The sequence below is a fragment of the Lepidochelys kempii genome, chromosome 6 (genome assembly GCF_965140265.1).
Source record: "Lepidochelys kempii isolate rLepKem1 chromosome 6, rLepKem1.hap2, whole genome shotgun sequence".
Taxonomy (NCBI): Eukaryota; Metazoa; Chordata; order Testudines; family Cheloniidae; genus Lepidochelys; species Lepidochelys kempii.
The window spans coordinates 42,166,090-42,190,922 of record NC_133261.1 but is presented as its reverse complement, the minus strand read 5'-3'; the positions used below and the strand labels follow the sequence as shown (position 1 = coordinate 42,190,922).

The 24,833-nt window shown below is 37.7% G+C and overlaps 1 protein-coding gene across 5 annotated transcripts in view; it reads right to left on the bottom strand.

Moving 5' to 3' along the window:
• Positions 1–16,830: 16,830 nt before the first annotated feature.
• The window catches only part of WT1 (WT1 transcription factor), a 48,496-nt gene continuing 40,493 nt past the window's right edge, over positions 16,831–24,833 (bottom strand). For 4 of the 5 annotated variants that reach the window (XM_073347732.1, XM_073347734.1, XM_073347736.1 and 1 more), the window contains 3 exons: positions 23,002–23,091; positions 21,459–21,551; positions 16,831–18,171 (listed from right to left, as the gene is read on the bottom strand). In XM_073347732.1, the coding sequence (XP_073203833.1) occupies positions 18,050–18,171; positions 21,459–21,551; positions 23,002–23,091 (305 nt within the window). In that variant the 3' untranslated portion in view covers positions 16,831–18,049. The remainder of the gene's footprint in view (positions 18,172–21,458; positions 21,552–23,001; positions 23,092–24,833) is intronic. The other variant, XM_073347733.1, reaches the window with a different exon arrangement.

Genomic DNA, 24,833 nt, shown 5'->3' with positions numbered 1-24,833 from the left:
TTTTATAAATGTGTGTTTATGTTTGTGTAGTTATATGTGTGAATTAAATATATAGTACATCAGAGAACCTAATTTAATTGCTGCAGACCCAGTTATCCTTTGTATTCATGAAAGCTTGAAAGCTTGTTATTATTTTTACATTCTATAATAAACACCAACTGATTCTAACAAACAACAGTATAATGATTAATAACTAAAAGAATCTGGCTTTTATTTTAGCAATAGCTTTTATTTGGGAAGTTTAACAAACCCACTCATCAGACAACTGAAATCTTAACTTCTCACTTTGTCAGGTCACCTACAAAGCACCGAAGATTTATGTGAGCAAGAAATGTTGTTGCTATTTTAGGTAGTGACTTTTTTCTATCTCTATTAGAAATTTAGTCTCATGGTGCGTACAAAGGGCTTTTGCTTTGAGAGTATTTGGTATGAACTGGGTCACAAGAGCAAGTAAAAGTTGTAAACCAGATGTATCATGTCTGTCCAATCCCTTTTATTTGTGTCAGAGGGTGAATCGTCACCTGGTGTGCACTGGTGCATTTTGTCATTCTAAACTGGAAGTGATGTAAACCAAAAAAAGCAACTCCCTCTGATTTTGTAATACTGGAATGGAAAAGATATTTATTAATATACATTCATCTTCTTGAATTGGATTTTCATATGTATCCATCAATATAATCAGTGAGTATCAATTCATTTATTTAAAGATATTATTTTACTTTAATTTGAGCAGGACTGGGCTGTAAATAGTTATTTTCTGCTTCCATGGATGATCAGTTTTAACAAGTAGGAATAAATGAACCATTTATGTGGATTACACACTAATAAACAACTCAACTCAATTATAATTCAGTTGCTTTTGGCAAATACCTAGTGCTGCAATATTTACTCTATTGTAATAATTTGGTGGGAGCTCTAACCCTCTTTTGAATCACACTTTCTATGCATAGTTCAAAAACTATAAACATATTGGAGTGAGGTTTTTGGATTCCATAGAAAGTTTGTTAGCTACTTTACCAACCTAGCCCACCTGCAACAGAGGAGAGTGAAGGTTCCCAAAATCCCACGTTTGCCCCAAATTTCTGCAATAGAAGTACTTAATTGTTACATAGCTAGCTACATAGAAGGGTCAGGATGTGGAACTATAAGCAGAGTTTTCTACAAGTAACCAGAGAGGGCTTCTTAGTAAAATAGCCCGCCTCTTTACAACCCAGGATTGGTGGCAGGGACTCTTGTTGCTCCTTGAATCTGCAAGGGGACTGGCAGCTGCAAGTGAAGGAGTGACTCTGTAGGGCCATATCTTCACTCCCATGTTCACATGTGGGGCTTCTTCCACATGTGAGTGATACAGTTATGGTTGTTTTATGCTGAAAAATGGCATATGTAATCTCTATGCAGGTTGCTTTCTTTGTACATCAACACACGTGCAGTGATATGGCTATGCTTTTACTTCACCCTGCTAGCATTTTTATCAGAGGAAACTTAGGTCATTGAAAGTTATTTATTTTCTCCTCTACTTTATTGGGTTATTTCCTGTTTTTCTTCCTATTCTCTCGCTGTGTCTGATTTGGCAGATTGATTGATTTTCTTCTTGCACTTTCCTCCCTTTCAGACTTATTCTCCCTGATCTACTCATATCTCTCTCTCACTCACTCACACACACTTTGAAATTTTCATGTTTTAGGTTAAAACTTTAAAAGCTGAGCTGGTCAAAATGTTCAAATATCATTTTGAGGTTTTTCAGCTCACTTCAATCTGTAAAAGTTTTGCAAAAATTAGGTGTAGTTTTTCAACCTGATCTATTAAAAAGTAATTTCGCCTATTTTTGCATATTTATTATTTAATATTTTCTTTAGATTGTGTTTCTCCAGCACCTGCACTACCCACTTCCTTATCTTTTTCCTGCTCCCACTGAACTCAATAAGAATAAGACTGGGCCCAGTCCAATGCCCATTTTATCTACCTGAGGAACCTATATGGACTTCATTATCATAGTATCTGAGTGCTTCACAATATTTATCCTCACAACACTGTGAGGCAAGGAAGTGCTATTTTCCCCATTTTATAGATGGGGAACACAGAGCCTAAGTAATTTGCCCAAGATCACAGTAAATCTGGGGTAGAGCAGGGAACTGAACCTTCATCTCCTGTATCCTTGGCTAGCAGCCTAACTGCTGGCTGGATCATCTTTTCTTTCTCCATCAATTTCAGTAAGCATGCCCTATGTGAATAACATTCATTTTCAGCTCAGCTGACACAAACTTCAGCTTTGATCTGTAGCTGGCTCCTCTTTGCTAGATGTTGCAGATTTTATAATGACGGTCAGAAGTGAAAACTGCTCATTATACTGAGGAAATGAGCCAGTTTTCTCCAATCAAAAGATGAGTTTCCCAACCTGCTCTCAATAAACCTTATTTCACCAGTTTCTAATAAAATGCAACATGTTTCAGGGAAATAGTCACTCAGAGCAGTAGTATCCCTTTGGATTGAGATACATTGAACAATGTCAGCTGTATCTACTCCATCACCTCAGGGGGAGAGACCATTAAGCTCAGCTCATAAAGGAAAAGCCCCAAAGTGCTTGATCCTAAAGTACTTATTCAGGCTAAGCACAGACTCTAAATCAGCACAGCAAAAAATCCTAAATTTGGCATACTCAGACTATTGTTTTGAATTCCCAAATGGCCCTCAGACGTACTGTTTTGGAACCCAGAAGCTATATATTCTGTGGTTAATCTCACTCATCAGCTATATTAATAAGTCTTCCAGGAAAGGGGGTGCATTACTTTACTGGGGTGTAGTGAAAAATAATCCAAGGACTTTTTATTTTAAAAAAATCAGGTACTGATTGTTCTAATTCTCACAATCAAAACAAAACAAAGTGATTTGGTTCTAATAATACAGAAACCAACAAGTACATGAAAGAGGCTTACCAAAACATTATCGCTCCAAACCCCAAACTGAGGAAAATCGATTTATTTTAAAAAAATATTTAGTACTAATTGTACTCAGTTCACCAAAACTGGAGAGGAAAACTCCTAACATACTGCGTTTTTAATCCATTTACAAACTTTATCTAAATTTCAACATTTATTCTAAGTAACTAAGCAAAAATTTAATACAGTTTGATAGGAAGAAATAGATTACAGAGACAAAAATATGCTGATACTAAAAGCAATGAAAAAAATATATTTTTCATGCCAAAAAAGAAAAAAAATCCTTGGAGTATGACCTGGAAGTTAGAACACTTGAAGAACAAGGGTTCAGCATATATTTATTTTTTTGGCACACTCTCTGCTCACTCCAATTTACTGCTCATGTGTTTGGACACAGACTTCAACTGTCTCTTGTATCCAAGGATAATGACCTAGCACTCCAGTGATTTAGTAAACCTCAACTCTGTGTAGCCACTCAATCAATGATGGGCTAATCCCTTAATGGCCATTCATGTCTCTCCAGTGCCTCTCAAAGAATTCTGCAACACTCCAAATTGTGCTACGTGGAATTACGTGCATGTCTTCCACCCTCGTTATCTTATCTGGTAGCTAATTCCCACAAATTATCATGCAGTTTCAAGTAAAAAATTAAATTGATGTTGAATCATAAATTTGTCACTCTTCAGACAGCTGCTAAATCAGTAAAATCTTGATCAAGTGGGGATTAGTCACTGGATTGAACAATTAAGACCTGTAAGTGTATTTGGCCTTCTGTCAAAGAAATGTTTATTAATGAAAAAAATAGTTTAAGTAGAGGTTTAAAGTGTTATTAATTCTTAAGTGGGGCATAATCTTTTATCTGGTATATTGTGACACATAGCACGCTATCCCACTAAAGTCTAGTACAGCTCAGTGCCTGTTTAATCAGAATCTTTTGAAATAGCAATGTTTGAGTCTTTATAAATTACCAGAGTAAATGCAGAGATGTCATTTATTGAAATTGTTTGGTTCAGCTTTTAGTCTGTAAAGGAAAACCTGATTCCACATCATCATTTAGCTATGTTTCTTAATGCAGTTCTTGTACATATTGGGTGAAAGACTTCCTGCACAAAGAAAATGAGTTTTATACAGTAAACTCTCTCTCTCTCTTCCCCCCACCACCTCCCTCAGACCTATTTTAAAAATATGTTAGGGTACAAGGTGCTATTGAAACATCACTTTATAGTGATTTTTATATAATAGAAACAGCTAAAGGAGGTAACCCATTTCTTCAAATTAGCAATCCCTGCTCAAAGCTTTGCCTACCTAGAGATTTTTTGCCATTTTTATCATGTATCCATATTTAAACACAAAGTCCATTTTTCTTAATATATGTGTAGAAACTAGAGATTAGACCTTTAGATCCCAAAGCATGGGGTATTACTGTATCCGCTGCTGTAAGATGACTCTGGAAACCTTTCATAGCTGGATCATTAAGACTATAGTGCCTTAACTGAAGGTATATCTGAATGAGGGTATTAGTAAAAAGAAAAGGAGTACTTGTGGCACCTTAGAAACTAACAAATTTGTTAGTCTCTAAGGTGCCACAAGTACTCCTTTTCTTTTTGCGAATACAGACTAACACGTCTGCTACTCTGAAACCTGTTATATATTAGTGTAATTATTGAGGTTTTTGTGATGTGGATATTTGTATACTGAGAACAAACCTTAGACCACCAAGCGCATTTCACACCCACACACACCTCATGGCAACAACTTTTGATTACTATTGTCCTCGGCTGAATTTGAGCCAACAACCTAAAACTAAAATGATCTAGAGTACAGCCCAGTACCAAACCACAGCGCCATTCAAAGCTGTGTTTAAATAGCGCCTTAGTAGATTCATGCATGCCCATGTTCTTGAGAATGCTTTTTCCCCCCCTATTGTGGTTGGCATCAGCTGAATAATCAAACTCTTCCAGTACAACTGATACCTTTTTCTGGTTTGCATGGTGTAAGGAAAATAGCATGGTGTGATTATCTCTTTTGGGTTAATGTCTGGTTTAATCAATTTCTTGAAATGTCTGTGTAGTATTCAGTGGTTTTGAAAATGATTCTCTAGAACTACCTTAGAAATGTTATTTATATTATAGCCAAGTGTGTGGTCTTAATAAAAATAGTGTTGAAACAGCTCAAAAGCCACACTAATTTAACACCTAGCCCCCACATCAGATAAATGGCTTAGTATGTGCTAGAGAGGGAATTCACATCTGTTATATTAAGACATTAACAAAGTTTTCCCTCTTGGTTCTGTACAGCACCAAACACTCTGTCACATGCAATAAATAATAAAAATGTTTAGCCAATAAATCATCCACAGCACTTAGATGGAATTAAAGGCATGTATAATTTAGGCTGTTGGTAATTATGTAATGTATCTTTAAAATACTATCTGCCTGGGCATTTAGTATAGACCTTGTTTATGGCCGATGTAAGCTTGAAATTAAGGAAGAAGAGAAAAAGAGGAATGAAAATTTTTTAAAGGATTTATAATTCTGGAGAAATATTTTTAGTCTGACAAACACTTAAATATAATACAAATAAATAGTCCAGCAGCACTGTGAATGTGACAGAAAAATGCAGGCCCCAGCTCAAACATAATAACCCTCTTATATAAAGTACCTCTCAGTCCAAAAGATCCCAAGGCATGTGACAAACATAAGCCCTTCTTCTGAAACCTCTGCCTATGCAAGTAATCCTTGCACTTTAATTTCAGTGCGCCCACTCACATGAGTAAGGGTTGCAGAATTATGCCCTTAACAAATTAAGCTGTAGAATTTACAAAGGGCTCCGAAACTGAGATGGCAGCAGCGAGCCATTATTTTACATCCAGCAATGAGATACGGTCACCTCTCGGGTGAAATTCAGCAATTGTTTCGGATAGGTGGAAAGAAAGAATGCCATGCCCAACCAACTGAACCTACAAAGGTAGGCAGGTTCATCAGAATGAATTATTATTACTCTAGCAAAAAGATAGATTCTTCTGTTACCATTTCTGCACCAAGCAGGAGTCCGCAGACCTTGTATATTTTTAATGCGCCAGATTGCAACTTAATCTCCTGCAAAACCTCCTCCTGTGTTCTTGTTCTCGTAACCCTAAATTTTGGGATCGATCCTCAGCTGGTGTAAGTCGGCTCGTATGGACCTATGCCAGTTTATACCAGCTAAATGGAGCTATACCAATTGACAGGAGCTGAGGATACAACCCTTTGTTTTGAGGTGCTCTGCTGGTAGCTCCATTTAGTCTAGCAACCTCTCCCTTCACCCACTGCTGGCTGTGACAGGTCCAAGAAATTGGATGATGTCTCTTTGCATGAGGCCATATTTAGGATATTTCTTAGAGCATGTCTGCAGGCAGAGTTCTCATAGTGTACGGCCACAGGCTCTATTCTTTTTTTTAGAATAATGCATGCTAAATGGCGTTCACTGAGGACAGTCTCCCCATATTATATTTCTTGATCTGAGTTTTTTATGATCACTGTTAAGAGCTGTATATAAAGAGTGATGCACAAGCAGCCGTCTGCAGTGTACAATAAGTTTTATTGGTCCAACAATATCAAGGAACAATGCTGTATGTTTTTGAGTGCCATCTACAGAAATGGTATCTATTAGCTAACTATTTACATCTCTTACAGAGCTCTGCTGTAACAGTTGTCAGCAGCTTTCTATTAAACTCAGGTCAGTCCCAGTCTTTTTTTACCTTTCTCCCTTTAATTTATATATCTTATATGGCCCCGATCACTGTAGTAGCCAACTAGTTGCCAACATGGGTGATTTTATTGCAAATCTCATGCTAGCTGGTATTTTTCTTCAAGCCATCAGCTCTTGGAATCTTCCGTTTTCAAGAGAATCATAGATTTGTTTTAAAAGTGAATTTCTAGTCCTTGTGCTTGTGGTGAAAAGCTTAAAAATGGAATCCACATGAACCAAAAAGCCTCAAAATCAACAGACAATAAAAAGAACCTAATATTTATTATTTCAAATTATCCTGATTCTTAAGCCAATATCATGATTTTGGGGGGCCTGACTGATGATTACTGACTTCTTGGGGCTGGTGATACTGAGGGTGTATGAGCGGATTTTAACATAATTTCTTTGGGCTAAAAATATTTCCTTGCAGGTCTCCAGTAGGACAAACACAAGTAGGTTTTACTGGGTTTTATCCATATCATATATACCCACTACAAATAGCAGTGGTTTTGTTGGTTTGTCTTAATAATAATAATTATATTTTAACTTTCTTTTGTAATTGTTTTGGTCTTTTGGACCCTCCGCATCAGATAACTACTGTTTCTTCTTCTGGCTACCTATGTTTCTTTTATACAAAAGGGGAAGACAATATAGCACAGCACAGTTGTTGCCACCCTCTGTCCAAATGGAAGAATTGTGTGGGTGTGGATGTGGGAGATAACTAGTCACACACACAGGTAGTTCACTATGGATTTCTTCACAAATCAGAATGAAAATGCCCTAGTCCAGCCATTGCTTCTCAGTGCTATTCAGATAACATCCAGAAGCATAATTTAGTAACTACTTAAAATGCTACATTAATGGGTCATGATAAAATTCCTGCTTGCCTTATCTACAACTGATTAATGCGAATTAAATTTCATGCTAATCAGCCCAAGCAGTTTGCATGCTGTACAGATAACCACTATTTTCACTAGAGTGAACAAATATTTTCACTGTTATTAATGGTGTCAAAAAGGTCAGAATATTAAGGGCACTGGTTTCAAAAAAAGAGGATGTGAAAAAAATGAAATCATGCTAACCCTATATCTGAAAATATGATTTAAAAAAATCTGCTGGGTTACTAATTAATTTTCCTAAGTTTAGTGTGTGTCTGAGCAACGATATTTAACAAGCATAAAAATAATTGAGCCTCATGAAGATGGGTTTTCTAGGAAAAAAAAGCCAGGAATGCAGTTAGCTATTTCCAGCAAATGGCCAAGTTAAAATGCCATGACAAAAGTTCCAGTCAATTAAAAAAAAAAGTGGTACATTTCATACTCATTCGAAGTGGAAAAAAAAGAGTCTTAGTTTTTTCTGTTGCCTGAATTTTTAGTAGCAACCAAAGTACTTAATGAAATATACTCAAGCATATATCAAAGGGAGTAGTATCCTTCTAAACTGAATGACTCATAGTCTATAGACACAATGTGAAACCACTTCCCTATTCCCAGTAACTCATCCACAAACTATTTTATGGTTCATCCTCTAAAGCTGGTACTAATCCACACCCTATGGGTCAAATCCTGCAAGTTCTTAGGCAAAATTCACATTGATTTTGGCTGCAGGGAAGTGGGGCGCTTTGCCCACTTCTCAGCAAAGGACTAATAGCACACAGATGTAGCTAGCAAGGCCTCTTACTAAAATTGTACTGTGTTTAAACTGTAATACAGTACATTTATTAACACATGATACCTCATCATAAATGGCTAAAATGACAATTCTCAAAATAAATTTACGTGGTTCATTCTGTAATGCGTAGTCTTTGCTTTTAATGTTTGTAACTCACAAAATTCACTGATTTGCAGTGATTCTCCCAATTACCATTAATACAAAGTTCCAGCAAATAATGTGCCCAAAGGTGTGTAGTTTTCTAACTCCCATTGATTTCAATGGGAGATAGGTACCTAAATACCTTTGAGGATCTGGGCTTATGTAGTCATTATGAAGGTCTATTGTATAGGTTGTAGGCCCTTATTAAATATAAATGATGCATTTCATGTTAATCATGTTTAAATTTTCAACCCAGTCAACTTTGAATTGGAGTATGGCACATTTCAGTTAAAATAATCATCACCGAGATACTAAATGTTTCAAGCTTTACATTATGACTATGAAGTATTTCACTATTAGGATCACGGAGTTTGAGTTAGCCTAGGCTAATAGTAAAAGAACTTTGGTACCATGTGATGGATCATCAGTGGTTTATGTGCAGTAAGTATTGTGGTTTCAATCCAACTCCTAGTGGACACATGCTCAACATACACCGCCACTACATCTGCAGATTGCACCTTGTTGGCAGCCTAAGCACAGAGGCCAAAGACTGGCCTACTATCTCACCCCCTAAAAATTAACTTTCCAGAACAGAGTTGAGGCATGAAACTTACACTGCTACTACCTGTTTCCTACTTGTGCTACGGATAAATAAAGGGTGCCACTCCTGAAGGCTGGCATCTTTCAAGAGTACTAATTTAACTCAAAACTTTTTCCATGTGTTTAGATTGCATAGAAAAAGTCCTCCTGTAGTTTATTCGGCTTTAGAAAACTGGAAATTTCAGAAAACATAACTATTAGAGAGCTCTGGCTCAAGTGAGAACCAAGAGGTTAACAAAACTCTAATCACGTGTTACCATCAAGCAGCAGAGAGTAGCAAATGTACTGGACATAAATAGGTGATAAAAGCTGATAAGAAAGATGACAACATTAAGAAAATAAAGAACACTGTTCTAAAGATTTATAGGTCAGCTAAAGCAGAGCAAAATAAATGATAAACACTGATAAAAAGAAACGGGGCATCAGCCATATAAACACACAGGAAACTTCAATGCTTCTGTATAGTACTATGACACTGGTTTGTTTACATCAGCATTGACCTTTTGCTCCCAGAGAAGTTTATTAACCATCTTGGCCTTCTTTTGTGTTGCTTTACTCATCAAGAGAAAGTTGTACAGGGTTGATTCTGATGAATGGCTTTTTCAGAAAGTCAAGTTATCCTTGACTAGATGCAGATGGCCCAGTAAAAAATGAATACTGCCAGCAGACATTGTCTTTATCAGTTGTAAAAGTTCAGCAGGGACTAGACTTCCTCATCTCTGGCCAGAGAAACATAGCCTTCTGTTTCAGCACCATATCACATATTGTCCTAATGAATTCTTGTAACACACTGCAGCCCAGATAAATATGCTTTTATTAATGTTTTTGGCAGTCTGGGGCATGGTACAGAATTGACACAAGTGTTTGGATTCTGCCTAAAGCAGACATCAGGAATTTATACAGCTTAGGAATATTAGACTGTTAGGTTGTTTGTCCTGTGTGATGACCCTCAGTATCATAAAATGTGGTTCATGCTCCCTGAACTGTCTTCATATAGGGGAACTCTGCATCACGCTTGTGCTGAACTCCCACAGCTCAATCACAAGAGGGTGAGAAATCAAATCCGTCACTAGGAGGTTCCATTCATTCCAAAGACAGCACAAAAGAATAGAGATGTTTTCAAAGAGGTACACAGGGATTTAATGGGTTGAATTCCATTTCAGTCAGTGCAAATCACAATGCCAAGCCACTCTGAGTGCTTTGAAATGGTCACATGACCCAATACCCCATATTGTTGCTTCTAACAGAAGCAACACTAATCTTCATCTCTTTCCATCTCAGAATAACTGAAGGATGGCAAGACATACTTAGAATGCAAACTCCTTGGGGAAGGGATCATTTTTTTGTTATATATGCATGCGGCATCTAGCACAATGGGGCCAACCAGATCCTTGCTTTGGGCCTCTCGACAACACCAGATATCAATAAACAACCAACATATTTAAAATTTGGTCAGTATAACTACCAAGTAAATTCCAATTTTTATAATATTTCATTATTAATGAATAATAATAAGCATTGAAGCTCAGGTTGCTGAATCACAGTTCAAAATGTGTTATACAATATAATGCAGCTCTGATTCTTCCATTGTAAGCGCTGGAACTTTCTGTTTCAAGTTAGTAAATTCCTCCATGTGTTAAGAGTTGGTTGTTTCTCCTGTATATACATTGTATTCCCAGTAATGTGTAATGGTTCATAAAGAGAATAAGTCATCTGGGGTGAGCCCTCTAGTAGCTAAAAGTTTTTATACATAAGTAAGAACATTTTAACCTTTTGCTAATCTAAAATTAGTTCTTTGCTGGGTCACTTACCTTTTGATGGAGTAAAATCCTCCATTTTTGCCTAATATGATATACAGCATATTTATATTTACAGCATATATTTAGCATGCAGCCAGGCCTATCATTTAATTTACAGACTTCAGTGATTTAAGAGAGACTTTCACAGGCAGAAATCCAATGAAACTTATACAATTATTATAGTACTAGTATTTGCCCAAGGGTATATGCAGTTTTTCCAAGGAGACTTGAGGCAGAGATTTTTGAGGAAGAGAAGTGCCATGCTTTTTAAAATGTTATATCTCAACATTGCATTCATATTGTGCACACTGAAAATAAAAGTCAATGAGAAATAGCCTGAACATTTTTTTAAAAGTTCTATCTATCCCATTTTAATCTTGGGTACTTCTTTGCCTCCATTATAACTGTATCTGATCACCTCACCATATTTAATGTATTTACCCTCACAATGGCTCCTGGAAGGTAGGGAAGTTCTTCTTTTCAATCCTCTAGTACCACATCAAGTGCTATTATGACCCAGGGGAATGACAGGCAGATTTGTATTAGATTTATCTGGAAACGGTTACTCTCTTAACACATTCTGTTTAGCCAGTGAAGTTAGTGAGTATTGTCTGTCTAGCACTCCTTCAGCGTGTAGCGTAGTGGGTACTGCTGTGCAAAACTTCAGTTAATCAAATGTCAACAACACGTTTCAGATGAAAAACAATGATGTTACAGCATTAAAATATTTGGCATTCTGTTACCAGGAATGAGAAACTTCTCTCTTTGAAGCTATATTTTTATTCAAGTATTTCAGTTCCTTAAAAAAAAACAAAACTTTGCATACCACAGTTAAAAAGGAATATTAGCTTACCTTTCCTTGAGAGTCAGTGAAGTCCAGCAGACTGAGTACAGAACTGGGGAGAGGGAGGGTCAGCTCTGCCACTGATTTGCTGTGTGACCTTTGTCTAGTCATTTAATCTCTCTGTGCTTCACTTTCATCACTGGTATAACAGGGAGAATACCTACCTTTATAAAGTCCTTTGAAAAATACAGAGAAGTAGTATATTTTTGTATATTCACCTTTGTTATTAAATTGCAACATTATTACACTTTTAGAAGATTTTCTCTATCTGTTTAAACAAATTGGCTGTGATAAACTCAGAATAGCTATGTTGCTGATATTTTGTAGCAACAGATTGATATCTATGATGTGAAAATTGGAACTGCAAATGATGAGAGAAAAGATGGGCTTTGAGATGATGGCACGGGACTGGAAATCAAGAGATATGGGTCCAATTCTGGATGCAGTAGCATTTCAGCAAGTCATTAAAGGCCAGATTTTCCAGTGGGATATTGAGCATTTTTAAAAGTTTGGCCATTAAACACTGTGAAAAATAAAAATAATCTTTTCATTCTCGAATGCTTTGTCTGTCTTGTTTATTTAGATTGTAAACCCTTAGGGACAAGGACTGTCTCTTACCAGATTTTTTTTGTACAGTGCTTACCTTGTGAAGCTTGTGAATGGGACCCTGATAGTAATTCTAGGTGAAACTGTAATACAAATAATAAATAAGTTCAAAATGAAATAGATGTCATGTTAAAACAGGTCCTGAGTACTCATGGTCATTTGAGATCGCTAGGCCTATTTTTTTCCCCCCTCTCTTTTTCTTTTTTGAATGAGTAAGTTACCATTTCTGTTTTGATCAAATTCCAATTCCAAATTCCACTACTGCATTCTACCTAACCGAATGTACTTACCCATATCAGCTGGATGTGCTATTCCCAATTTCCTGACCTAAACCATTTTAGAGTGCTGCTGTGTCTGTGAGACTGCTGCTGCCCTTAATGATCAGTCCATTAACACCAGGCTTAACCATGCCCCCACTTAAATCAATGGGAATTTTGCCACTGTTTCTAGTGGGAGCAGGTTCAGGCTCTGTTTACAATGTGGTTTGGGACCCTTTGGGTTGAATGATGTTATGAAGATGATAATCTAATATAAAGATGTATTTCCTTGTACTTTGAAACATGTAATGGGCATCTTCTAGTTTATAGTGCTTTTTCCTGTCCTACAGACATTCTTAGTCTTTTAAGAAAAGTTGATAGAAATACCCTTTTTTATTTTAGCATATCAGCTCCCCACATCATGGACTAAGAAGCTAACAGAGACCCAGTTGCATGGGTACAAATTCTTCACCACGTTTGTGCTTTCATGCTAATTTCTTGTAGTCATAAGCATCGTCATAAGCATCGCATTAATGAGGCTGCAGGCAGCAATAACAAGCAGGGCTGCTGATAGCTTACAAATTCCTGTCTGTCAGACTCATCTTCCCTTCAAACCATTCTGGCATTTTACCGTCAGTCTTCACATTTGTTGACATGTATGTGAGGCTCCTCCAGAGGTCTGATAGCCTTCTCAGCTACTTTACAGAACTCCTGCAACTCACAGGCGCACTCTGAATTATAGAGCCACTTGGCCCACCAAGCCTGTCCTCCGAGTTTATCTCAACTCTTCCCCCTCTCTTCCCCCTTTTGTCACCGTATCCTTCAATCCCCTCTCTCTCCATAAAAGTGTCTTGCTGTCTCTTAAACTCACTTTCCCATTTGCTTCTTTGACCTCACTTGGCAACTTATCCTTGTATTTATTATTTGGGGTGGAACAGTTCTGGCTGCATTTCTGGTTTTCCTATTAATTGTCTTGGTTGGGATTTTTCTTAATTTTATTATTTACTCATCACTATTGTGACCAGTTCCATATTATCAAACTTCTTCCCAGTTCTAACTTCTTTCACGTCTTCTATCTTGAAAAGTTCTTTTTTATAAAACTATATATATATTCATAGGGCCCGATTCTCTGACCCACTAATGCCATTTTGCATTGCATAAGCAGTGCAAAGTTGCCTTAACCCAGCAAGAGATGACCAGTGGAGAATTCCCACTGTGCAGGAGGTCTCCCGACAAGTAGAAAGCTGGTGGAGTCAGCTCCACCATGTCCTGAGCCAGCTGCTTCCCCCCTCTGCCCGATGACCCGTGACATAATGGGAAGAAGGCAGCATGCTGGGGCAGGCATGGGCAGGATAGGGAGGAGTGAACTACTCCCAGTCCTCCACTGGCAATTTCCCTGAGGGTTGTCCTTGTGCAGCCCTAATTTGTACCAGACTCAGGCAGCCCTGAATCTGGGAGCTGCAACCAGCTCCTGAGTGCCCCCTCTCTACCCTGGCCATGTGCAGCTTGACTAGCCTGTTGAACAAGGGTCTAATACGTTTGACCCAGCCTAGCAGCTCTCTTTGACATACTCACATGGTTCCTGTTTGAAAGGCAATATGCTGAATATAGTTGACAAATGAGGTTTAACCAGTGCCTATTCAGGAGGAAAAAACCTTTGTTCAAAGTACAAACCTATATCTCCAGGCCCCAGTTGTCTTTTTAAGGCTGGTTGGTAGAGGAATGAAGTCAGTTCTACTGACATCCTGAAATAGCTAGAGATGATTGTAGGGCCATCTAAAAACACACACACTTTGCCTGGCCTAAAGGGAGACATGCAAATAGTTATAAACTCATTCCTCACTACTGTCTCTTCTCAGATGGATGTAACTATGACTATAGGCTAGATTATTCAGAATAGTACTATAGTCCCAGCAAAATGAAAACTTCTTTTTACCTCATCTTGATTTACCATCGTCCATAGCCTGAAAGAATAAGATGCTACCCAAAAATATGATAGTGTGATTAAATACAGGACATTTTAAGTTACTTCTTGTCAAAAAAGAAAGGCACATTTAGCTGTACTCAGCTATCTTCAAAAAAGATTTTAGTGATCCCCCTGGATCTCAGCAAGTGAGAGAAGAAATAGGAGAGATTAGGCTGCTTACCACTACTACCTGTATAGATTTTTGCATCATAATGCAACCAAATAAATGGAATGGCAGTGAATTGCGAATCCATTTTACGTAAGGGAGATATTACCTCACCCACCTTGTCTCTCTCCAATATCCTGGGACCAACATGGCTACAACACTGCATACCTTATGTAAGTAACACGCTACTATATGGTGGATGGCTACTTTTTCTTCCAGGAGTTACTGAAGCTACAGAGCAGGAATGCTAAACTAAGCGCAGTAAAATATATAGAAAATGGTCAAAATAATACAACTCACTGTTTTCAGTTTAAGAACACAAGGCAGAGGGTTACAAGATTTGCTCAATTAATTGTTGCACTGATAACTTTCCCAGAGACCTCAGGCCACATATAACATGCCTAAAATATAGATTACAGCCTCCCTGCTGCCCATCTTCCCTATAGAGGGCTGAGCAACAGAAACTGAGCCCACTGAACAGTTTGTGTGTGGCTCAAAGCAAGCAGCGCTTCCTCTTAAGTAGTAGTGTTTGTGGACTACATTTGTATAATTCAATTAGTAAAGCACCTCAATAAAAGATTCCATGTCCGATATAATCTTTAGAACAAGAATGAGATAACAAGAGGAAAGGACATAAAAGTCCTCTTTTGACAAAGACTGTAAGAAGACTAGAAATAAAAAAAAACAGTAAAAAAATGTAAACACTGTTCTCATAGCAGTCTGAATGTTGCAGGTATGGTGAACATCATAGGTTACTGTACCAGGGGGCACTGTTGTAGAAAAAGTGGCTGGAGTCAAAACACAAAGGAACAGATGTTCAGCCCCCACCCCCACCCCCACCCCCAGCAACCCAGCCTTCATTTTTGGCTTGTGCAGTTGTGTATCCTTCTATTATTATTTGCCCTGCAATTCACTACAGGAGGAAAGCTGTGGACACCCCTATTTGCTGGACACTGAAAGTCTGGGCCATGTTGTCCTGTAGTTTTGGTTACATTTCAGGTACATAGTTTTATTTATGTTTGACTAATGCAGGCATAACTTGAGGTTGGATTTTTTTGTTTATAGTGTAAACACATCTGGCAGATCTCTCTTTTGGGTGCAGATTTTTGTAGTCAGAGAACGCTACTGGTAAATCAGAGAACATTCTTTCTAAAGCTAAATGTTGCCAGAGGACAAGGTGGGGCTGTTTTATTTGTTTAATACTGCATAGTTTCACACCCACCATTCGCTCCAAATATTTGATGTTTGCCACACGTTATGGGTTTCTCCAGAGAGATGCTGTCTTTTTGCAGCAAAAGATAAAAACTGACTGATATAAATGAGTCACAGTATCCCAACAGTAATTAACAATGATGCAATATCCATGTGAAAAAGAGAACTTAAAGAATTAACTGTTAAGTTTTCTTGAGGATGCAGCTGCCAAAAGCTTAACCTATCATAGCTGGAGTGCCTTTGTGTTGCATTACAGAGAAAGAAAAAATCTTGGAACGATTTAAAAATAGTTAATGAAAAGGGAATTAGGATACAATAATTTTGCAAGGTCAAAATCTGAGCCTGAGGGCACCAAATCAGGTTGTATTTATTTACAAAATAAAAATCACTCAGGATGACAAAGGAACCGTTATTTTTATCCTCATTTTCACACTTCACCTTCTAGAAAAGAATGAGTGTTTTTTAAACCTGCTCAACTGATTTAATGCACCACAGTTGTAATTTAAGTCTTACTTGGTATCCAGCCTATGACCTCCGAAGCTAAAAAGGTATTCATGCGAACTACAACATGTGATTCTATAGGTCAATATTTTCTGTTTCAAACATTTTTTACTAAGCTGTAGTGTTTTCACTCAAATTGTCTTTTAGTGGGTTAGACCAACACAAACTATTGTAAGAAAAAAAAGATTGAAGCAACTGTTTTATAACATAATATGAAACCTGATACTGTTTTCTGTTGCCAGTACAATTCCCCAGTGAGATGGATAAATTGTGGTCAAGACCTGGACAGGTTAACCAGTGGTCATCAATGCTGGTGGTACCTTTATATACAAAAAATGGGAACTATTGGACATGGCATGTGAAATCTAATACCAGCCATGAAACAAGACAGCTGTTGGACTCTCGTTTTTTTCTCTTTGAAGGGGCTTTAATTGAAAGCTTGGTGAAAAATGCAGGTTACATTCTTAGTGTTATCAATAATTTGTAACAGCAACAACATCAGAACAGTGATGCATCTAATATTTATACACTTTCTAATTTTAGTTGTCTAAGAGCAATACATTATCAGATATATTTATATATACACACACACAATTTCAAGCAATTAATAGGAAATAATAAACCCCTCCTTCCAAAACCCTGAAACAATATATTTCCTCACACTAATGTCTCTTTTCACATATACTTGACGAAGAGTCTTTTTAAGTTACTTATCTTAAGAGTAATCTGTCAATGGAGATCCTGGACCAGCCCCATTTAAGTTCAGTTTTAAGTTTATACAGCTTGCTAACCACATAACCAGTGTGGTTTACATTGTAAACAAATCCCAAATGTCTACAATGACTGGAATCCGTTTGGGGTAAGAAGGAGATCTGTGCATCTCATGATGGAATAAATTTAAACCAGTACAAAAAAAATGATTTAAACAGAGAAAATACAATTTTGTGGGATCAATGCTATAATGTTAAAAGCAAGTTAACTTAATTGTAAGATTCTCATTTTCTGCACAAAGTGGTATTGCTTCATCTAGCTTTAACTGCTCTAGAAACTGGGGGTTTTTTTAAGTTGATTTTTGAAATTCAAATCAGACCTTACATTTTAAAAAATTGCCCTCAGGCAGTAGAAGTACAAAGCTTACCAAAAATGTCTCAGGTGTTTTTTTTGAGTGTGTGGTTGTATTAGAATTTGGAAACCTAACAATATGCACATTTGCAGTAAGCACAAAGCTTACCTTAGCAGACATGCACACATGCCCTACACACAGTTTAACTGAATAAGGTGCAATGAATTTGCACCTGGAAAAGTTCAAGAAGAAATAAAAATTGAAAGCTTTTTAGAAAAAAAATCAAAAGTAACTATAGTTCATAGTGATATTTTAACTGTAACAGTATTTGTAATTCCATAACAATGTAACAAAATAAAACTACTTAACATTGAATGGGAAATTTTTTTTAAAGGCCAAATGGATGACAAAACTGACCAGAATCCTACGGTTTAGTTAACTTGTCTCAGCTGGGTAGTGAAGACAGCCGTAGCTTTCCTAAAGAGGTGGTCAAGGATGTTGGAAAAGTTTGCAGTAGTTCATAATGTCCCATCTGGTTTATTCATTTGTTTGAATTGTCTAAAGGGCCAACTGAAGTTTAGTCATGTTCCTCTGGTGCATGTTGTGATGACGGACTAATTCATCGGATCTGGCAAATTTTTTTTGACAGCTGGGCCATCTACAGCTGAATGGTTTTTCACCTGTTAACAAAAACACCCCATTGTTTAACTGGCATAGAGATGGACTGAAACATTTACCATTTATTTTGTTTCTTTATAACTCCTTTCAATAGGAAACTAATTATGGGCTCAGCTCTTTAAGGCACTGAATGCCCTCAACTCCCATTCACTTCAATGCTCAGTGCTTTGCAAGACCAGGCCCTAAATGAGAGCATTTCTCACTCAACCTATGTTTTAAAGATGCCCTTTTAAGATTAAGCTGAACATTTGCAAGAGCACATTCCTGAAGGAAGCACATGGGCCTGGCACACCAGTGGTTATTCTTTAAAGCCTGATCCAATGCCCAAGGAAGTCAGTCATTTCCAATGACTTCAATAGGCTCTATCAAGCCATCAATGCACAGTGAAGACTTATGGAGCTGGGTAAGAAGAGGTCTATGGAGCTTAGCCTCAGGCTTGGCGAGCTGATTCAGAAAGTTCCTCACTGCTCTCCAAGTGAAGCAGACCTCACATGTTCCACTGAGAAGAAAGAATGGGAAATTATTGGAGGCCCAGAATGCTCCATATTTTCCTAGCACTCCCCTAAGTAGATCAATAATCAAAAAATCAAACAGACCCCAAATAGAAAAATATCCTTTCTGCACTTTTAGCAATTCTTCAATTTACCACAGCATGCAAATGCAGTAGCAAGTCACATTTCTGACAGCGCAGGAATGCTGGAGGAATGTCCTCAACAGCTCAGAGCAGGGCATAGGTCAGAACGGAATCAGAAATTTTATTCTTCTAGATTTGTATCATTAGTGATATAAACTTGGATTTTCTATTTGTTTGTTTGTCTTTCTAAGTACGAACAGGTCTGTTTCTGGAGCCTGAAGTCATCTGTGCTGGCTAGAGGTCCAGCATTCCCCAATGCAATACACTCTGGGGTTGGAATGAGCTTTCCTAACTAACACTACCCCACCTGCCTCCTTGGCTCACTTTCTGTGCAGATCATTTCAAAAATTCCAGATTCACACTCGGGAAGTTTGAATTGTGGTGAAGTTTTTTTTGCAAAAAGCAGTGAAACAGATGCATAAAGTTTTGAAGTCTGATTCATTAGCTTAACAAATACTTTGACAAGCTCTGATTATTACAGAAAGGTATCAAATGGTTTAGAACAGAGATGAACTTGTCAGAATTACTAATAAAATCATAACACTTATATAAGTGAACATCACCCCATCAGTTCTCAGCAGCACTGACCAAATCATCCTCATTGATGTGAATTACTCATTACGGGCTAGACTGTAGCTTTGCCAGAACCCCTGAGTAAAAGTAGCATGTAATTATGCTGCCCCAGAGAAAAATCTGCTTCTCGCCTTGCTACAAGTCTATACTGGGTGCAGATTACTTTTCCTTCCATGCTGGATCAGCTACGCTATCCTGCACACTGGGGAGACAGTCAAAGCTCTGCCCACTCCTGCCTGCCTGCTCAGGAGGAGGACTAGCAGCCATGTGGGGAAATACAGGAAGAAAGGGGACACTTCCTTACTCCCCTATGGAAGTATTACAGGCTGTCTTCCCTGCCAAAACAGTTGTGCCTTTTAGAGTCAGATGACTAACTCACTCTAAAATCCCTGGGGAGACAAGGCACTGTAATTTCTGCCTTGATGTAGCTAGTCAATTTCAACTCCAAGTGGGGTGCTATAGTACTGACCTCAGCTAGCTACATGAAGGAATAAACTATCTGTGCACCTTAGCTCCGTTGATCCCCGTGGAGACATCTTGAGTTATCTATCTTGTTGTAAAAACACACCTTTTTTTGGCAGTGAAGACACAGGTCCAGCTCACATTGTGGCTATAAGATGGTAAAGCCCCAGGCTCTAGTCTTTGCTTGAGTCGTGTTAGTCCTCTCACTCAGGCACAGAACAGAGCTTGTGCCTTGTCTTCACTAGGGGGTAAAATGTGTTTTCATAACTAGAGTTAGCTAACATGAGGTAAAATCCTAGTGAAAATAGGCAGTTTGTAGTTGTCACATGTTAACAGGTTGAGGTAAAACCTATACTCCCCCATGACCTTTAACGCAATTTACTAATTTATGTGAAAACTACACACTGGCTTGCCTTCACTAGGAATTTACCTCATATTAAGTCATGTTAACTATGACCACACCTTTTTTCCTAGAGAAGATGCACCCTATTTCAGGCCAAGGTCACACTGTAACTGTGGGCATACACCAGAGGTTAAAACTGTACCCTTTACCATTTGCAGACCATAAAAGTGTAGACAATGAAATACACAGCACATTGTCTTATGCTTTCTTTTGGATGCAGCCTGGAAAGTGCCAGTATTCCACAGGCAAATAGTTCTGATTTATGTAAATTATGTTTTACATCTTAAATATGAAAATTTTGTGGGAGGGAAGGGAAGAGAAAAATTCCTTATCTTAGCTGGGAGAGTAGGACTTTTTACAAGTCCTTGTCTCGCAGTATGGAGGCATGTCTCAAAGCTTGAGACCATTATGAATAGCACTGAGGTATCTAATAATATTGAACTCTAGAAAGGCAGCTGTTTATTGGCAAGATATTCTGATTTTATAAGTAAATTAGTAGATCAAATTGTTCAGCTAAGAATGGTGCAAAAATAATTCTAAATTAGTCCCAGAACATGAGGTTTCAGTTAAAATGCTATGGAAAGGATCTATTGTAATTCCATCATTATGTTTCCTCAAATGTTCCTTGGACATTTTGGTGTGTTTTTACTTTAGATTTTGTGCGTGTGGCTGTTTACAGTTGGCAAAAGGTGCTGTCTTTATCCTCAGGAGAGATTACAGTGATGCCAGCTTCCCCAAGATACCTTACATTAGGCCTCAACCCTGACCTAGAGGGGCCATGAGTAGAGATGAGAAGATCCTTTACACAGCCCCTCTGCTGAGGCTGGCATTAAATGGCCTCTTTGTGAGCTGTTGTGGGGATGATAGTTTATGCACAGTGGATCTTTGTGGGCTGAGATCACTAAAGCCATTTCACAAAAGCTGACAAAATACATGATGCCAAACTGACATGTCCTAAAAGCATGAAGTAACCAGGAGTAACATTTTCAGAAGCATCTAAGTAACACAGGAGCCTAAGTCCTATTTTGATAAGTGATTTGAGCATCTAGGAGCCAAGTCTCACTGAAAGTCAATGGGACTCAGGCTCCTAAGTCACTTGGGCACTTTTGAAAATGTTAACCCAGGTTCGAAGACTCTCGCTAAACATTTAAATCACAATAAAATTTATTTAGTTTAAATAAATAATGAAATATAAATGTGAAGAAAAGTTTACGCACTTGTTTTACCTGTATGAGTCCTGGTATGAGTCTTCAGATGATCAGATCTGGAGAACTTTCTCTGACAGGTTTTACACTGGAAGGGTTTCACACCTAAATAGATAAAACAAATCTATTCCCGTACTCCAACAACTTTTGGGAAGGGTCAGGGAGATCAATTATTTCTGAATTATCAAAATACTGGCATTTTTTTTTAATAATTCCTGTAACTACTCCTCCCCAGCTGCCCGCCTACGTGTCTCAAAGATCATTAATCAGGCTGCTGTACAACTTAACCTTTCATAACCCTATCTTTCTCCTACAGACCAGTTAACACTTTCAGGTATAAAACATCCCAGCTGCAGCCAGTGTAAGCAAGCACTAATCATAGGATTCAAAAAGTCATGATCAAGAAAAGCTCCGCAAAGTTATTTTTTTGGTTCCTGTGGTTTGGTACCCCTGGCATTCCACCTCAAGCTTGGTGTATTTGGATTCAATTTGGTAAAACCAGATTGAAAAAAAATCCACCTGACAAGTTTTATTAAACAATATATATTGTACATGGGTTCTTAAGGATTTGTTCAACCCAGAAGACCTACCATGGGATCGTCAAAAATGTATATATTAGGGGGGAAAATTAAGTGATGCCACGTAACAGTCTCAAAAATGTCCCTCCTCACCCCAAAAGAGCCACCACTGGGGATTCTGATTTAAGGTTTGCAAAACCCAAAGAAAGTTTACATGAACTGCTAGTTTTCATGTTTAAACCGAAAGATTCCCATCGTTTCAGGTTTCATTATGGAAAGTTTCACACAGCTGAAGTCCATCATAATTCTCCTATTACCTCTTAAGGGCCAAACTGTCTTCCTTAGGATAAAAACTGAGCAAACAGACTTTGCATAAGGAACCTTGTAATATTCCACAATCCAGAATCAGGCCACAGAGCCATTCATAATTGCTACAACATTCTCCACCCTGTAGCCAAGGAGTGCTACATGTTTCCAGTGCAGAGTTTGTGGCCAGTGTAGCTACATGCTTAAAGTCAATAGGATTTAAGCCCATGCACATGCCTAAGTGCAGGATTGGGGTCTGGATGCAGAGCCGTGCTCTGTAGAATGCAGTGGGTGTGGTGTACACTTCATCATCTGCTTCTCCTTTCTGCACAGCAAACTCATGGTAGTTCCATTGCCTTTTGAGCCTCACTCATGGGTGAGTGCAGGTTTTCCCTTACATATTTAAATCATAAGCATTACTGCAGTATTAACTGCATTAATTGTTTTTAAATTATTACTTTTATCAGATTACTAGTAGATGGTTTTATTTTGTTTAATCATTCCTTGTTCAAAAGAGAGAATATTTCCCACCCCATGCACATCACCCCAGAGAGCAGAATGTTTCATTTGGAGAGTTTTGATACAAGTTTGCAGAATCCAAAAGCTCAATTACTGAGGCATAAATTTGTGATTCTGAAATGCTAGTAAAAAATCATCATCCCTGGAGTCTAACTAAGGATGAATCTTCCTGCTAAGAAGAACGTTAGAGAGGAGAGTTATAGCCAACAAACCTGTGTGTCGTCTTTGGTGTCGTTTGAGTTGGTCTGAACGAGAGAACCTTCGCTCACAGTCCTTAAAGTCGCATTGGTACGGTTTCTCACCTTAAGAGGGCAAAGGTTTCATTAGCAAGGTATTGCTGAATTCGGAAGCATGTCAGCTTCATGTTTAATGAGTCTCTTCGTTTATAAAATGTGTTATACTAAAAGGCTAGGGCTTCTTTTCACATTTTTTAAGAGTTAATGGGCCAGATTCTCAGCTGATTCAAATTGATATAGCTTGAAGTCAATGGAGCTATGCAGATTTATACCAGCTGGGGATTTAGCACAATTCATGTACCTTAGTTCAATTTAATCTTGAATCAGTTTGTTCTAAAAAGCGGTAAAAAATAAGATTACACAATCTGAACCCAAGTTGCATGAACATTTATTCTAACATTTGACATTATTCTAATATTTGACAATAAAAACAGCAATGTGTCTTTTCCCCTGAAGACCATATTCCAACCCCTTCTATAATTTTCACAAGGAAGTAATTTACACAGGTGAAAGATTTACAAACTGCTGAAAACTGGATTTGAAGGGAAAAAAATCAAACCCAAAACGTTCAGACTGGTAAATTTTTATCTGGGGTAAGTGTGTTAAAGAATTGGCAACATTTGATCCTGGAATAAAGCACATTTCTCCCCCAAAATGCCTATTCCTTCACTTCCCTTAAGCACCATGAAAAGCAGTATTTCACATGCAAACATCTCCCTCACCCAAGTCTATGAAATCTTTTAGAGCCTCATATACAAAAATTATGTAAACATTTCCTATGTGTTTTGTACATCTCTACTCAAAACCCTAGAACTCAGCCTGCCTGGGATCAAAGTGATATGCTGGCCTTAAATATAAAATAATAATAATATCTCATCACAAAGAGCTTGACAAAGCATCTAAGCATGCAAACGTAATAGAAATGCAGCCATTTCAGGAGAGGAGAGTGGAAACAAATTGGAATATAGCACACTGCGTAATAGTGGGGTGAATTAAAATTTTGACCAGCACAGAAGGGCTAACAATCTTACTGACACTGGATTTTTAAGGCCTGATTCTCATTTACACTAAGGCCTTTTTATACCACTCTGGCATGCTAGAAGGCATAAAATACATACATTATACTTACACCCACTATAAGGCCCTTTTACACTGCCAGAATGGAGCCCTTTAATGTGTATACAGAGCAGAAGGACACTGTTTTTTAAATACTTCATATGAAAGTTTTATACACAGTAAACTGCATGGAACTTTTTTTTTTCTGCTTTGGAAGGGTGAGGTGTACAACAAAGACCCAAAATGAAGGCATTAAAGAAAAAGGAGCTTGAAATGAAGTGGGGTGGATTTTTAAAAAATGTATTAAGTTCCCAAACACCTGAATTTCAAGATTCAGTGTCTGTGATTTATAATAATAGCAGAGAAATAGGTTTCTATTAGCCACATTTGAATCTAGAATGAGGGCTGTACATTATGAGGCACAGAGGAGGCATATGCTCAGATACTGTGTTTATGTTGCATGTGATCTACGAAAGTGAACTGACCCCTTTACAGAGTATATTTCATTGCAATTACAGTATTAGGAAAGTTAGAAATGGTCCATGATTTAAGGGGACATAGGAATTTCTACTTGAAAATATTTATCTTTATAGCTTATCCTTACTCATTTTAAAAATTACAAAATTAATACATCTCTATCATTTTTGTATTATGAAAATTATGATTTGGGCTTCTTGGATGAGTCACATTCTGATCTCAGCAAAACTTTTGCAAATGTTGAGTAACTTTGCTTATATTAACAACGAGGAGTC